At 39.9% G+C, this 17,960-nt stretch overlaps 1 protein-coding gene across 6 annotated transcripts in view; it reads right to left on the bottom strand.

Annotated features, from left to right (window-relative positions):
- The window catches only part of adgrb2 (adhesion G protein-coupled receptor B2), a 312,431-nt gene that overhangs the window by 221,474 nt on the left and 72,997 nt on the right, over positions 1-17,960 (bottom strand). For all 6 annotated transcript variants that reach the window (XM_084424669.1, XM_084424670.1, XM_084424672.1 and 3 more), the window contains exon 2: positions 13,553-14,381. In XM_084424669.1, the coding sequence (XP_084280795.1) occupies positions 13,553-14,366 (814 nt within the window). In that variant the 5' untranslated portion in view covers positions 14,367-14,381. The remainder of the gene's footprint in view (positions 1-13,552; positions 14,382-17,960) is intronic.

Genomic DNA, 17,960 nt, shown 5'->3' with positions numbered 1-17,960 from the left:
CCCTGTATATGCCTGCATTTGGATCAACACAAATAGACCGTATGGACGGACACAGTATCTTAAAACCCAGAGTCCAGCTGGATTATCAATACTACACACATCATGGCTGAATTCTACGTCAGATTTTAAGAGCACAGAGATCCACTCTCAGCTCCCACAGGGCTCGGCTCAGGACAGGGCTCTAATTAACAGCGGTGCTGCTTCACACCGGAAAACGTGGGGGTGCACAAGAGAGCCTTTACGGTCCCTTGAGCTGAACCCGATTTCACACATTAATGAGGATTGTGACTGATTCAGGCTGCAGCAGTAATTGGTGCCCAATGGGAAGTTGTGCATTCAGGTGCTTCTGCTTTGGCCGTACTGTCGCTTGCTGCACATTCAGCATGAATGCTAGCAGCAAAATCACAATACAAAAACATGCTTGCTTCATGGGTTGATCTTAGCTGCCAATGCCATTGATTAGATAACAGGGATGTGCAAAGCAACACTTTCAAAATAAAGTATTTGGTGGGTTTCCGGAATAATCTGACTATTAGTTGCAACGTAATGGAAGTTATTGTGATGTATATTTAAAGGTAGGTTAGGCAATATTTTTTATAAAAATACTTTTTGTTATTCTGGTTGAAACTCTCTTCACATCCTGACAGCCATCAATAATATAAGTCTATATATATATATAACTTTTAATTATAACTGAATTAATTTAAAGACAGGGACACAATTTGTTCAGTAAACCACTGTTTAATAAAAAAATAAAAAATAATAATGTTTAATTTTCTCCCCCCTCTGCTGTACCGAACCATACCAAACCCTGACGTCAAAAACCGAGGTTACCGAACTGTCAGTTTTGCGTACCGTTACACCCCTAGTTCACGGCATGTCATTTCCGAAATTGCAAGATGGCAACCCGTGATGTTCTACCGATCTGTTAACAGACTCATTATTATTGTAATGTTATGTGCTTTGAGGCGTGGCTTTACAGACACTCTGAAAGGAGGATGGGATCTTATGATTTCAAAGCTAGCTTGGTATAGCTAGCCTTTCCCGAAATTGCCTACCCTACCTTAAAGTGAAACCGATTATGTAGGGCAGAGCTTGGTCTACCCATTTGTTGTTGATTGGATGGAGGCAGATCAGTTGGTTGTCAACCATCGTGACACATCAATATTAGTTCATAGTATTTTTAAATTATGACTGCAGTAAAAAAAAATATAAAAAAAATAAAGTGTTTTACAACTAGCCAGACTGGTTCTTGCTGCTCAAAGATGAAGGCATATGTCCGTTTGGTCTGAATCTGAGAGTGTTTGCGACTGCAGTCTGTTCTAAAAAGCTCGGTGTGAAACCCAAACAAATCCTGGTCCAAACAAGTCCTCCTGCCAAAGATGGTGGGTATGGTGTTCTGATTCAGAGTATGGAGTGTTGTACATCGACAGCTTGAGGTGTGTGGGTCTTATACTTCCCAAACCCAAGCTTGTTGAACAAGCATGACTGGGAATGAGAGCCTCATTCAAAGCAGATTGCTCTGCGTACTACGAGAGCCAGAGACGGATTCAAATTTTCTTCTCAGAGGTACAAAAACATCTTATTTTAGGATTTCTTTTTTGTAACTGCTGATTTCCAAATGCAATGGTGGGTATGATTAAATGTAATGATTAAATTAATAGCGGTAATACACCAGCTAATGTGCGATTTCTACCTCAGAGGCAGAGAACATTTACAGCTAGACATTATAATAGCACTATTGCACGGCGCAGTTTGCGCCTCTAATTTTAAAGACACTGGAAGGATAAGTAATAACATTCGAAGAACTCTTGCTATGGTACAGAAGCGAAGAAGACCCAAATCCGTGCATGGGGATGCGAAGAAGAAATGGACCTCAAAGAAAGCTAGACAACACCTCCCATGTGAGTCAGGCCTCTGGAGTAAGGCTCTCTGTATACAGACCAAAACCCTACAGGGTTCTATCAACCTCCCTCTCTCCTTTTATCTGTCTTTCTTCCTCTGTGACTTTGCCCAAAGTCTTCAAAGTGAATAGTAGAGAACAACCGCAATGAACATAACCGCATTCCCTCTGAATTTCAGAGAGGCTGGTTTTTCACCTGGCCGTGTGTTTAAAATATGTGCATGCATGTTGGTGCAGTGCACGTATACTGCATCATTTAGCGCTCTATGTGAGCCGCAGCAGAGCGCCGTGACTTTAATGATTAACGACGGTTCTCCGTCAGGCCCCTGCACACCGCCCAAACCTCTGTCATGATACCAAAAATAGACAAAGTGCAGCGCCACGTTTAATGACAACCTCTTCTGATCGATGCTCCTCTCATGCATGGAAGCAGCACAAAGACAAGTCTTTCAAGCAGACAGCTTCACAGCATGGGGAGGAGGCTTTTTGAAGATTTGGACAGCCCTTTTTCCTCCCACCGAGCATGAAAACAGTGATGGACAGACGCTCTGTTGCGATTGAGCACCGCCTATGGCAGACCTAAGGATGGATGGAGAGAACGTGAAGGAGTAGGAGCTGTCATGTTTTTTTTTTAGCGCTCGTGTTTTTCTCAAAAGTACTTCTGAGGAGGCATTGGAAGCTTGAAAGTCCTCTTGTAGTTGGAGATTGTTTGAATTGAATGATTCGCAATGAGATATAATAGGTTGAAGAAAATATGGCGCAAAAGCGGCATGGGCCAATGAATTTCTCAAAACGAATCAACATGAGAAAATCCAGTGGCATTTACTAGGCTTTCTCAGGTCATGTGTGCCAAATCAATAATTAAACGGCAAGTTCCATTTGAGTTGGAACTGATGAGCCGATCTTTGTTGCATTGACAATATATTAATGAGAATACATCACAAGTGCACCTTGTTCCTTAAAGGGATACTTCACCGATTAGCATTAAGCTTTGTATCAGTAGAAACCCGGTAGTATTTTGGAATGACCGTGCTTCCCTCCCTCATGTCCCCCTGAGATGAGAGATTTCTGTATTGTGTGTCTGGAAAAAAAAACTCAGATGACACAAAAATCGTCATTTCGCGTCATCGGAGGCTATTTTTGGCCAGAGGCTAGAGACTACAGCCAGTAGTAGGAGCTAGTTCCTCATGTTTTCAACCCGCCCATAGGGGGATCTCACGATAAAACGGCTTCTTTGACAGTTTCGAGTCAACTAGTAGCCTAGTTGTATCATTTATTCTGATACTGCCCTCTGTAAGCGGTAGGCGTGGCTCGGGAGTGACCTCGTAGAGCAGTGAAGCAAGTGCATTCTGGGAGTTGTTGTCTTTCATCCACATGAGCCAAAAATACATTTTCTGGCTTTTCTCAGTGTAGAAGGCACCCATTTCTAAAATAATTTCACATTTCTACTAAATAAATGACCCAATTTAAATACACATTCATCTTTCCAGCGGTGAAATATCCATTTAAATCAACAAAGGGCTAGAAGTTTGAAATAGAGAGATTGACATAGAAAATTTAAGAATTCAAAGGAATATTCCGGTTTCAGTACAAAGTAAAACTGACAACAATTGAGGCACAATGTTGATAACTACAAATATTACTTTCAGCTTGTCCCTGCTTATAAACAAATCTGATATACAGTGAAACACAATTACATTTACATTTAGCAGACGCTTTTATCCAAAGCGACTTACATTGCATTTCAAGCTACACATTTATACTCTTATCAGTTCTTGCTTCTCCTGGGAATCGAACCCATGACCTTGGCATTGCAAGCGCCAACGCTCTACTGTTTGAGCTACAGGAAAGCAATTGAAGTGAATGGAGCCATTTTGTAAACATTAAAATACTCACCGTTTCAAAAGTATAGCCACAAGATGTAAACAATAAGATCACACTTTCTTCAACTGGCTAGCTTCCTGAAATTTGTCACACCAGACACCTCAAGATTAAGGCAGATCAGTCTTAAGTCACAGATCAGATTAACCAAGCAATTAAAGCTTCCTCAAACATTACAATCCCTGAAAGTCAGCTCTGAGAGAATGAGAAACAAATCTGAAGAACAGAATGAGAACAAGTCAGCGTTCTCTAGGGATTTTTCGTTTTCCAAGACTACCTGCAGCTTTGTGCTTGGAAGAGCTTATTTTCCTAGATGCACGGGCTGTTGCTTTCGAGCAATTTTACATGGATGTAGGGTATTTAACTATGTAATTACATATTAAGTCTACACAATGAAGTGAAATTATACTTCTGTCTCTGAACACACCGTCAATGAGGCCAAGAAATGGAGACGGATAAAAGGAGCATGATCCTAGACTATTAACTTTGAAGATCTACTATCTCTGAACAAACGTTGAGTGTTTGATGTTAGAATTAGCAGAATAAGCTGAAAGATGAGGATATCTGGATGTAGGTCACGAAACTAGGGATAGTGTCATAAAGGTTAGGGTTAGGAGTACTGTTTTACACACATGTGACATGTTTTCACTTCTATCATTTATTTGTCTCTTACAGAATTTAGAGTGGTAATAAAAAAATAAAAATAAAAAAGTGGTAAGTCAGCAGTGCATAGAAATACAAAGCCTGACTTAAATAGGCCGTTCAGCATGGTACACAACCCTTAAAGGTGAATCACGACGGCAACAAAGCAAATCTATATATTTTATAAAATAAAATCTATTTATCTCACACACATACATATATATATAATTTAATGTTTATTAAATTATATTAAATAAATGTCTATCTGATCAAGCCCTAGAATTTCTTTAATTAAATCTGATAAAGTGGGAAAATGGAGACCAGATATGTTTAAAAATATCTGCATTCCCTTTTACCAAAGCACTTATTCTTTCAAACGTAAGCATTTTGGGGAAAAAAAAAAATCTTCCAATACCACAAGTGAATTGATGTTGGTTTACCTTAAATCGAATTAAGTAAAATAGATCTAACTTCTGTGCAAGACTTACATTGCCTGGTGAGTGTGAAAGGAAATAGCAAAAGTCAAAAGCAGGCCAAAGTAAGGATTACAACACCTAGCTGAAAGGTGTAAGAGACAACAGAAGCGACCCTCATCTTAACCTACTGGCTCTCTTGGTCAAGGGGAACCATGTGTGGACAGAAGGCCGGGGAAAGCTGAACTCGGATCGCAGGCATCCTTCCTTCGTCCGCCCCTGCAGTTCAGATCAGCAGCGGAACCAGAACTGAGAAGACTCCTCCATCCATCATGATGACACTGCCACTGTTAACAAATCTCTAACAACAAAACTTCAGCCTCGCCTCAGGCATTGTCCAGCTCCACATAATATACACATTTACTGTATACACAGCTTCACAAATACCACCTGCAGATAGGCTTTCAATGACCACACAAATACTTGAAATAAATGTTTGTTTTTTTAACCTGCAGAATTGCTAAATCTGACAGATTACAACAGAATTTAGAGCTTGATACCGTTAGGCTTAATATATTGAAATATGAATTTAATTTAATCATTAAATCATTCAATATTTATTTAAATATATATTAAACAATTATTATCAAATGCAAATCATTATGAATGATTTCAGCTACAAATACAATACATTTTACCAAGTCCCATTCCATTACAACCAGCACAGGAAATGCATGCACATATTCCATGTGGGCTTAAAAATTGGAACTCACACACAAAATCAGCTGCCCTTCCCATAACGCTCTGCTAAATGTGTGTCCCCAAGTTGTTAGTTTTGCAGAAACTCTGGGACGCTACTAACAGTTTGTGAGTCTCTCTTGGCACAAGCACACACAGAAGCACAATTATTATTCAGAGAGGAGTGAGTTATATTGATTCAAAGTCTCATGTCCAAATAGAGAGAAAGTGTACGACTATGAGAGTGTGTGGGCACTGAAGTTAATAAAACTAGTCCGACTAGCATAGCCTTCATTCCATCTTCTTTCCTTTTGTAATGGCAGTTGTGTCGCCAAAGTCACTAGCTATCTCTAGCAGAGAAAGTGCCAGTCATTATGAAGCTATAACAGTACCATGGGAAAATGAATTGTTGCACAGGTGGTGAAGGCACCCTGCTAACTCTAACAAGAGCTAAGCATGGGAAGAACTTTTTGCACTGAAATTCTTTGAGATTTTTGTCAGATGGCATTCAATATCGTTTAACCTGCTGGACTAAATCTATTTCTATTAGGATGCTGAAGTAGGTGTGGGTGATATGGGAAAGACTATCATTATTTTTTTCAGGAAGTATCATGATCCACAATCTTTTCACAATTTTTTTTTTTTCATGTTGGTTTTTAAGACTATTTTGCAAGTCACTGAGCAATACAGCCAAACTAATTTCCCCGTTTGAAAAATTTAGCCTTACAAGGTAACACAAAATAAGCCAACTAATATGATTAATATTCTTTTGGTATCTAATAAATGACAAATTTAATGAAAATACAGGTATCAGTATCGGCTAGTACCAAAAATGTAAGTATCGACATCAGACTCGTTCTGAAAAAAGTGGTATGCGTAATTTATCATTTGGCAATGATAACAATTTTGTCATGCTACACTGCTAACAGCTTATTACCAGGAAAAGTTACAATATTTGTTGGAATAGATATTGTTATGCTAATAGATATGTAGCAATACTACCAGCCAGTTAGGGCCAACATGACTTATCTACTACCAATCAACTATTTGTACAACAACCGTTAGTTTCAGCCCTAACGCTACTCCTTGACTCCACTGTCTACAACCTGAAACATCACAATTACCAAAGAAGTATTTTAAGAATTCAGAGAAACACACCCAGATGAATTCATAGTAATAGAGTCTAATGATGTCTTTCATGCTTCATATAACCTCTGTTATATTTCACCTTGTACTCATTAGCCTTTCCGTATGTCAATGATGTACCAGTCAGTGTGTTAGAATGCCAGCTGGGAAGAAGAAAAAATGCAGTGTAGTCAAAATTCAAAGAAAGAAACAATATTTTCCTCAGACTAACAGGAAATTGAAACACAAAAAGCCACAACTCATACAATGACCCAAGCTGGCTTCACTGCATGTAATTCAGCAAAGCAGCAGCAGTCTACTATATTTCTGATAACAAATAGCAGGGGTTTTCAACAGACTTCAGGGACCACCAAACCAGTTACTCTGCCAACTCAAGGACAAGTTAAATAAGAGCTACATTTTCACAGCAACTCTTTAAAAACAAAAAACAAATAATAAATAATAATAAAAAAAAAACTATTAATAGTGTTAGCATCAGCATTAGCTAAAACTATCATTCATCCATTCATGACTCATAATTTGTACCTTTTTTTTTTTTTGCTCTGAGGTTGTAATGGTCACCAGCTGGAGTGCCCTTGAGAGCCACCAGAGGGCACTCCACATCAGACTATTGTCATTCCCTCATAAACTACATTTCCCATCTCACTGTCCGGTCTCATCATCCCTGATTGTATCCACCTGTGTCTAATTACCTTGTTAGTCTCAGCCTATTTAAACCATGTACTACGGCTGCATGATGTATCGTTTTGGCATCGATATTGTGATGTGTGCATCCACAATAGTCAAATCGTAGGATATGGATGTCAAGAATGGGTATCGTAGTTGATCTGTGATTCATGATCTGGGGTGCGTTTCCCGAAAGCATCGTTGGCCAACTATGGTCGCAAGTTCCGTCGTTACCAATAGAGTTCAATGGACATTGCGATGAACTTGCGACCATAGTTGGCCAACGATGCTTACGGGAAACGCACCCCTGTATAGGCCAGCTGCTCCTGTGATTTGTGGATTAATTGCAAAGTTTAACCATCATAGAGTGAAAGTTTATCATTTGCATGTGTTTTTAAGTCCTGTCAGTTTAAACATCAAGTGCAAGAAGTGTGCGCACAGAGCCAGGCAGAAACAAAGTTCAGTGCTCTTTCTGTTATTTCTGAGCTTGAACGGACACGAGAATTCAAAATTAAGTCAGAATGCCCGTCTCGGTGAATATCATCATAAAGAAAGTCGGTTATGCAGGGGTTCTCCTGCATTGAATTTTTTTTTTGCCGGCCGCTAAAGCGAATTTTTGTCCCGCCAAAGCCTTATTTGATCGATGAGTGATGTAGAATTGAATGACTGCTGCGCTTGACAGGGCGCATATAAGAACAAGCAGAGAGAGAGCCCCGGCCGCGCACGCGCGCACACTCACCGTCTTCAAACAACACGAGTGCTGACTTGCTCTCTCTCCCTCAAAATCAATTGACGCGATAGTAAAAGGTTGGAAGACTGAAGTTTCACGTGGAGCATTCAGAGATTACCTGGTGTTTATGACCTTTGCCTGTTTTCGACAACGATTGTGGATTACCCTTTCAATAAAACTGCATTTGGATCCTCAACCTTCTTGTCTCGGAGCAGTTCGTGACAGAAGACTTCGCCACCAATGGATTCAGCAGTGCAAATCATTCGTTTGTGGCAAGGTAATCGGTCCCTCGAGGACCACATCCAGGACTTCTTAAATATTGCACATTTCTCTGGCGTTCTTGACTATGCTCTCGTTGACTTCTTTTGTTACGGACTCAATGATTATTACTAGACTAAGCTTATCCGTGAAGGTCCTTGAGGGTCCCCTGGTAGCCACCACCACGCCTGTGTCTTCAGACAAGATGACCGCCGCCACGCCTGTGTCTTCAGAAGCCTGTGTCTTCCGACAAAATGTCAGCCTCTACGCCTGTGTCAACAATGATGTCTTCAGACAAGATGGATCCGCCCTGGCCCCCTGAACCGTCGGATCCGCCCTGGCCCCCTGAACCGCCGGATCCGCCCTGGCCCCCTGAACCGTCGGATCCGCCCTGGCCCCCTGAACCGTCGGATCCGCCCTGGCCCCCTGAACCGTCGGATCCGCCCTGGCACCCTGAACCGTCGGATCTGCCCTGGCACCCTGAAACCTCAGCCTATTTAAACCATGTACACTCATTCATTCCCTGCGAAGTCTTATTTAGTGTCACACTGCAATTCCAAGCATTCTCCTGGTTTTCATTATCTTGGTTTTCAATCTTCTGTCCGGTTTTCTTGGTTTCCTCTGTTTTTGCCTGTGCCACTTTGACCCTGTTATTGTTTGGACTGATTACCCGGTGTTAATGACCTTTGCCTGTTTTCGACTACAATTGTGGATTACCCTTTCAATAAAACTGCATTTGGATCCTCAACCTTCGTGTCTCGGAGCAGTTCGTGACAGAAGTAGTCTCAGCCTCTAGCTAGAATTATCTAATTCCAGAGAATTATATAATGTAGTAATGTAAGTATGAGAGTGTAAAATAGGAAATTTTCACATTGTGAGACATTGTCATATTTGTGAGATATAAAGTCACATTGTGAGTGATATAATATTTTTTTCTGTCAAAATCACAAAAATACCACTGTGAGAAAAGAGAATGCAATTGTGAGATATTATTTCTCGTAATTGAGCCTTAGGCTCTGTTTACACCTGATATTAAGATGTGTTTTGGTCGATGGGATCACAAGTAGATGAGGGAGACCCTTACACCTGGTGTTTTAATCTGTCTCTTTTGTCCACTTTTAACCACTTCTGTCCTGATTTCTTCACAGGGAGGGGTCTATGGATGGGTAAATGTATGGACTTTTTCAAATCTTTCGATCTAATGGATGAAATAAGCTAATGCAATTTACATATGAACGTGGATGAAAAAACATCAGATTTCATTTCTGCTCTGATAGCCGCAAGACTGTGTGTTAGAAATCAGCAATGGTGAGAGAACATTGTGCTTGGTATGTTTTGTCTTCAAACTAAACTTGGGTCCTCAGCCAACAAAGTTTAAATCCTGTCTGGATAGCACGCTTCCCATAATGTTTATGCATTAGGTCAGTAGGCAGACAGTAGGTGGTCTTTTGTGGCAGTTTGAACACATTCGACCACATGAGCGTCTAAACTACGGAAGCAAAATGCGTTTTCGACTACCTCTGGAAGTGCTCAAAAGTGGACAAGCTCAAGACGTTTTAAACCCTGTTTACACCTGTATTTAGTATGAGATAAAGTCACATTGTGGGAAATACAGTCACAATTCTGAAATATAAAGTCACGTTGTGAAAAATAAAGTTGCAATTGTGAGATAAAATCACAAAATAGAAACAAAGAGAAAAACTACAAACTAAAACCACTGAGAAAAGACAGAGCTAATGAGCTGTCAGACATTATTAAATTCCTCCTACAAACACCTCTGTACATGCCAGTATGTTTCTATTAACTCCTGCAATTGAATTAATTAAAGTCAGTGTTGGCATTCACTACAGATACTGTATGTATGCTGTTTAAAAACACAGACACAGCCGAAAACATTAAACTTTCACTATTTATGTGAAACAGACAGGGACCTCCAGAAATGCACAACGCACAAGGCGCTTTAAAAAAATAAAAAATAAAAAAACATTAATGATTGTAATCAAAGCGTGATTATATCAACATTAACTCAAGCGTTCTAGATAATGCAGCATGGCGATCTGGCTTCTGCCTGCAAGCTGATATTTCAGTCTACATGAAACTAGATCAACATCACACACATACAACCACACCAATTAGCCTATATTAGCTACAACCCTAGCATAAAAACATATGATTTTCTGTAACAGTGTGTGGATTTTACGCGCCTTTGTCAACCCCATCTCGAGGCTGCGGCACTTGGTATTTAGGCTTACACACAGGAGAAAGAAGCTCCATGTTCACATGGGCTTTGAGCATAGGGATTGTCTTCTCTGATCTAGAGATGAGCTAGAAATACTTAAGCCTGAAGACAATTAAATAATTAGTCCATATTAGCCTTCGGATAACATGCCTGTAATTAAATAATTTGCACGCCAAGGGATGGTGACAGTTCACCAAAACAAATTTAGTCTGTGGTAGGTTTTCATCTCCCATCTAAACAAAATGATTTAATTGCAGTTCAACATATGAAGGCCCAATTTTGTCTTTCACAAAATTGTACACATAAAACAAGTGGATTCTGGAATGGTGGAAGTGGAACGGTTTTAAAAAAGATAGTTTATATAAAAAGCAAATGTGAATATTTTTGAATATTTACAACAAGAATATTGGTACACTTGCTCTAGTAACTCTTTCAACATTACATGGGTTACTAAGGTAAAGTAAAATGAGTATTTGGCTGGTCAGTGGTCATGTGATTTCAATATGGTGGCTACCATGAAAAGACCTGCTCCATGTAAAAATAAAAAGCTTTTATTAGGTGATAGATATGACACACATACAGTATCTCATGTCTTGATTTCATGTGAGTATATATTATTTTAATCATATTTTCAAAAGTAATTCATTACATATGAAACCTTAATGAGGGAAAACGTATGCATTCTATTCCACAGATTTCCATGGAAGCTTGTTTCCGCCACGGAATAAAAAAGAAAAATAAATTTGTGACTTTATCTCACAATGATGACTTTTGCAAGTTTATATCTTGCAATTCAAACTTTATTTCGAGTTTATGTTTCTCAGAATTCTGAGATATAAACTCACAATTGCGAGTTATAAAGTCCTAATTTATTCCATGGCGGAAACAAGCTTCTATAGATTTTCCCTTACAATTTTTTTTTTTTTTTTTTTACAAACATGCAGAATCCTAGTGGATCTAATTATTATACGTGTATATATTATTACATTATTTAGTAGTTAGTAGTTAGGAGACGTACTGTATATGCCTGTGTGCTCTGATGTTCTGCATTTATTTTATTTTTTTATGATTTTGAATCATGTGAAATAACTGTGCGGGAAGCTACATATCCTCTATTCCAGGGTGGCCTAATTATGGTAAAAAAAAAAAAAATCCCAATATTCACCTAAAAATACTGTCAACATCTTTCCAGAGAAGAACTCTCCATGCTTGAAATTGGCTGGTGTCAGTAATGTCAGCTTTGAGGAGAAGGCTGTTTAATGCGGGCACAGGAGAAGCCTGGATCTCTGTGACAGGCACATTGGCAGTGTCCTTCTGTCTGGCATAGCCAATCAGCATGCTGACTCAAGGGAGGAGAGAACTCAGTGTGGCTTTAGCTGAGAGGCACTAGAGCGAGCCAGGAAAAGCCAGACTGAAGCACGCACGCTCATACACGTCCTCTCATTCTCACTTTCCCATTCTAGTAGCTTCTTTTTAGGCTCCAATGCACTCTCCCTCTCTATTTCTCTCAATCGGAACACACAAACAGAGAGAATGTGTCTATATGCAACATTTTGACAATGAAGTCTATGAATGACGTTGATCGCCTGCATGGGTCCGATAACCTGTCTGTTTTATAATTATTATTTGTTATTATTTTTTAATTAATTAACAAGGCCAACACTCCCTGCAATGAACTGTCCTCTACTTCAATCCTCACCCACAAATCCGAAGCTAATAATGCGTCACATATCAGAAACACAAGACGACGCCAGCAAAAGTGACAAGTGACAGATTTGCGATATATATGCAAATTTATTTGTGGCCACCTGGCGTGATACTATGTTACTATACCTACTGAATACATAGCCTACTGAACATTTGTGCTTTAAAACAAGAGCTCAATAAACAAGTTAATATCGAGGAGCCTAACCTACATTAGACACTACATGTCTTACTTTGTCCATTCTCCAACAAATGATCCAAAACGAACCCTGAACCCTCGCAAAACCACCAATCAACACACCATTGTGACGTTCCTGAATGAATCTGTGTTTTTATAATGAATTGATTCAAATAGTCACTCATAAAGACTTCACTTATAAACAAACCACATACTAGCATACTATTCTTACTACTTCTACATTACCTTTATATGCCAGAAATACTGAGAATCGTGTGGTAGTAGCCCATGCGATTCCGAATTCAGCAACAGTAGTTTTATTCAGTTTAGTGATTCAATGAATCGTTCATCCTTGAAAGGATCAGTGGTTTTAAATGAATTGGTGATTTCAATGACTCGGTAAAACACAGTAATTTCTCTCCACCTACTGGGGTAACAATATAACTTGCAGAAAGAGACACTGAAAAAACTCCATTACTAAAATATACAGACAAGCAGATTGATTCAAACAGTCCCAGTGCTGTACAAAATGCCAACACTCAAGGAACACTGCTCAGTCAATCAAATTCAAGAATCAGAATCCCTTGCATAATAAACACCAAAATGTTCTGAATGGCTATGATTTTGCCAGTGTCTACTGACAAAGTACTTGTCACTATAGAAGCTTATCGAGTCACAGCCAGTAAGGACACAGAGTGTAAGAGAAAGTAGCACACATGCCTCCCCGGTCCTCACCCTATATCAGCAGGACCAAACAGTGCAGCCAAGGGGAGTCAGTGATTACCATTTTATCACAAACAATTATCCTCATTGGAGGCAGTTCCAAATGCTTTAAAGTTACTTTCCCTTTTGTAATTAGAGGCAAATAATTGAAATATAAAATAAGCTCTCTAAATCAAATCAAGCTGAAAGTGAAACGCTTTGTTTGTGATCCAAACCGAGCCCATGGTTACCCAATCAAACAAAGTAGCTTGTAAAGCAGCTTAATTGATTTTAATGAAACCGGCTGTAAAAAGAACAGCCAGCAGCAGGTCAAAAAGAAAGCCTGACTTACCTTGCCGGACGTCTCTCGGTGCTATAGCGATGCCGTTCTTTGAATGCAGCTGTGTTACACAACAGTCGTCGGGTGGGGATTGCAACACGCTCGCGCTGGGGTCTAAGGAGTGGTTGTGGGGCGCAGTGGGCAGCAGGGACACCGGAGGGGCCGTGTTGGGACACACGCAACCCGTCTGGGAGATACTGCAGCTCTCGGCATCCCAGCCTGAGCCGACGTGCAAGCATTCCTCGAACCATCGGCACAGGACTCCACATGTGAACTGACTCGAATTCTCATTATTAATGAGCAGAACCTCTACGAGCCGGAAGTCCAGAGTTTCCGCCGACAAGGGGGTCTGGCCCTCGGACATCCCATCTTCGCTGTCGCTGTCTCTGCTGGGGTGAGCGGTCAAACACAGCTGCACAAAGTTCTTATCAAATTGCAGGAAGGTGTGGGGTCCTGGGACCATGCAGAGCTCAACGGCCTCAGGGTCCGAGGGGAAGGTGGGCTGGTCTGGCGGGCCACAGGTCTGGTTTGAGAGGTAGTGGTCCAGGGGCAACACCAGCGGGGAAAAAGCTAAACAGGCGCCGGCATGGCGATTGAAGCGGAAATAGAGCGAGTACTTGGTGGGGTCAGGGTTCTCCACAGTCCAGGAGCATCCGGATGCCAGAGCCGACGGGCTGGGAAAGAGGTCCCTGAGTGAAAAGGAGCCGTATAAAACCCCAGCCACCAGAGAGGAGCAGGGGGCAGCCTGACCCAGCGGCTCCACAGCCCAGGCCAGTGCAAAAAGGGATGACAGCACAGACAGACAGAGATGACCAGCAGTGTTCATCCTATGTCATTTGTCCTGCGGGGGAAGAAAGACGTATAGATGAGTGATCTTTAAGTTCAAACAATTAATCAGTCAAATATCATATTAAATCAAATCATCAGTTTATTTTTTTGCCTATTACTTGGCTTCAAACTATTTTAATATTGTATAGTCTAAGGCTATACAATTCTGGCAAAATGGTTTGAACTATAAAAGTAGCATTGTAAAGTGATAAAATACAAAACTTTTCACAGTTTGAAAGCAGCTGAAAAGTAATCGTTTTTTGGAATTCTATTCCCCAACATGTTTATTTGTATAATATTGTAAAGCGACCTTGAGTTTGCAGAAAAGCGCTATATAAAATAAACTTATTATTAAATAACCCAGACAGACAGACAGATAGACAGATAGACAGATTACAGTATGTTGCTTATTTCAGGTTTTGATGAAAAGCAGTGGCTATTTACATTTAGAAACTGGCATTTACAATGACTGTAATAGTGTTGAATTCTGTTAGCACCATATACAGAAAATAGAAATAAAGGCATCTTGTTTACACTAAGTGCAAATAGCATTGCATGCTATTTACACAGTGTAAACAGAAGAAATGTGCTGTTTGTGCTAAAATGAAAATCTCCCAGCAATGGTTTTAGTGAAATAAAAATGGCCACACTTGCAAATATTTAGATGTATACATACATATGCAATTACTGTACATGTTCATTACTTTATTTTAAGGAAGTGCACCGATAACTGATGAGGATTCTCCATGCACAAAGTAAATTTGATTATTTTCATTATCGATTATTATCAATCAGTCGTCACAGCAAAAGAGAAAGAGAGTTCTGAAAGAGAGAATGCAAGAAGGGCAACACTATGTTATTTGAATATTAGATTCATTAACAGATTTACATCACTAATCCTCTTTAATCTGCTCTGCAGAGTGTTATAAACAAATGGAACGACAACAGAAAAACCAAGACAGGAGAAACAGAGTGAGATGAAGAGCAACAGTCGTGTCACATATCGGGCCATTTAAGCTCTCTGACAGCATTAATGAAGCGGAAAGTTTTCCTATAAATCAGCCCCTTCGGTCTTGATTCCCGTCTGCCAGAGCTCCTCACGCCAGCCTTTATCCTCAGCTGCGTTTGCGAGCCCTAATTCAGCCTCTCCTGAGCCACCGCTCACTTCTCATTCAGCCGGCCCACCCCTCTGGCACCGGTCCCTTTGTCTTAATTACATGTGGTTAGTGGGTCACATTACTGGCATACAGTTGGCTGCGGTGGGACGTGCTTCATTTGGAGGGCCTTCGGGTTTCCGTACACTCCCACCTGGATCAATAGGTGGAAATCTCTGACTTTCTCCCTCCTTTCTGCCTTTTTGTCATTCTGTCTCACCCTTCCTCTCCTCCTTCCCACTCAGAGCAGACTTGTAAATCATTTCAGGGCTGCGTGTTCTCTCTGTGAAGGTCGCAATCCTATTCAAAAAGACACAAAACGGACACGCATACTTTTCTCCGATGTCTGAAATCCCTGACGGATGTACCGAAAAGACTGATGACTCTTCTGTGGAGGGTTTAGCCTCTCAACTAATCTCCCACACTTTCATTTGCGTGCACACACACACACACACAAACACGCATTGCTAGTTTCCCACTGTGACATTTACATGTCTTTGAGTTTTTGTTCAACAGGATGTGGCACATGCTGGCCAATTTTTTTTTCTTTTTTTTTCTGTTTGATCATTTTTGATCTATTGATTCAAAATACATAAGAATGCAAATTCACACATGAGTTAAAGGGGTAATGAACTGGCTTTATATATATATATATATATATATATATTGTTGTCTGAGGTCAACTTATGACGTTCGCTTGGTTTTTACATTCAAAAACATCAAAATTAATAAGTAATAGGCTATTTTCTTCCCTGGTTTTGAACCTAGCTCCTGAATGCTCGGTTTTTATGGGCGTGCCGCATTGAAGACTTGGAAGTAAACGCCCACTGCTATGATTGGATAACAGTTTTGCATATTATAATGAGTTTCAATTAATGCGCGAATCGGTGGGCGGGACTAAATAGGCAGTGTTGAAGTAGGCGTTGATCTTCTTCTGCGGAGGTGGTGTTTGATACCCTTTGATGTCATAAGGCGCATTTCCATTACAGATTTGTGCAAAACTTTAGCGATTTTTTTCTAAATGTCGACAAAAAACTATTTTGAAATGACGCCGTTTCCATTAACCGATGTTATGCGACTAAAACTTAATTTTTTCCTCTCGCGATAAGTCAAATCATTCCAAAAACCATTGCAACGGATGTTGGTAGGTTTATGTACTAATCCCAGCCACCGCACTAGGCATTATTATTAATCGAAGGAGATGTACCGGTATGTGTGTTTTCAAAGCATTAATGGTAAGGAACGACCCTTATTATACTGGTGAGCAGCAGATATGAGGTGTTTCTCCCTCATATCTGCTTCGAGGTCTTGACTGTGGCATTTATTTGAGGTTTAGAATCCATCATTCCTGTAATTCTTTTGTCTTTTATGGATTTAATAAAGAACTCTGTCTCGTATTCTGTCCAAACACACCACGTCATCTACATCAGGTGACCTGCAAATGCGCAAAAACTGTTTCCATTGCAGTTTTGCGAAATATTTCTTTTTCGAATTGCCTGAAAAACCACCTCATGCGAGCGTAAAAAACTTTTTTGCGATAAATGCGAGTTTTTGCGAAATTGACGTGTTTCCATTGGGCGTATTTTCAATTTTCAATTTCAATTTGCGCAATTTGAAGGGTAATGGAACCTTGGACAGGAAAAACCTGTCGTTCGCTGCGCCTGGTGTCAATATTGGCTTTTATTGGACTAACAAGGTTTTTAGTTGTGAAACTTACAGGATATTCTTATAGTATGATGACCTCTTATATGTCAAAAGCTCAAGGAAAATTTGATTTCTCAGTTCATCACCCCTTTATAACTGTGTTGGGTATGAAGTCAGAAATGTCAAGGTGATACAAAGGTCCTGATATCACAATAAAAAAAAAAAAATAAAAAAAAAAGCTTCATTAAAAGCATCATAAAGAAAAACCTGCCATAATATTTATTTCTTCGACAAAAAAAAAAAAAAAAAAAAAAATTAAATAAAACACTTCACTGCTTATCCATGTTTAAAACCCACAACAATGATATCACATAGAAACCCTCATGATTGTTTGTCAAGGTAAATACGTCTCTTCCTACTGCTAGTCCAAGAATATATTTCTAAGCACTTGATATATGTGTTTTAAAAGAGATTTTTCCTTTTTAAATGAGAGCATTTTTCCTTTTCTTTATCATGTCTTTGACACATTTTGCTGAGGACGCAGCCTTTCATGCTTATTTCGAGTTTACCTTTGATAGAGCGTCAAAAGTTTAATATATAAAGATAAAACGCATTTGTCTAGTCAAGCATCTGTTGGGATGTTATGAATATTCCGATGCATCCCAAAAGCACATTATCTCAGTGTATGAGGTGTGCTGGAATCAGTCACCAGCGGTGAAGCGAGTTAAATGGAGCTACGAATTGGCTCTGGAGAGCGGCCTTTAGACAAGGCAGATGAAAACATGAGAGTTTAA

The sequence above is a fragment of the Rutilus rutilus genome (assembly GCF_951802725.1).
Source record: "Rutilus rutilus genome assembly, chromosome: 11".
NCBI classification, from domain to species: domain Eukaryota; kingdom Metazoa; phylum Chordata; class Actinopteri; order Cypriniformes; family Leuciscidae; genus Rutilus; species Rutilus rutilus.
This window is presented reverse-complemented; position numbering and strand designations above follow the sequence as displayed.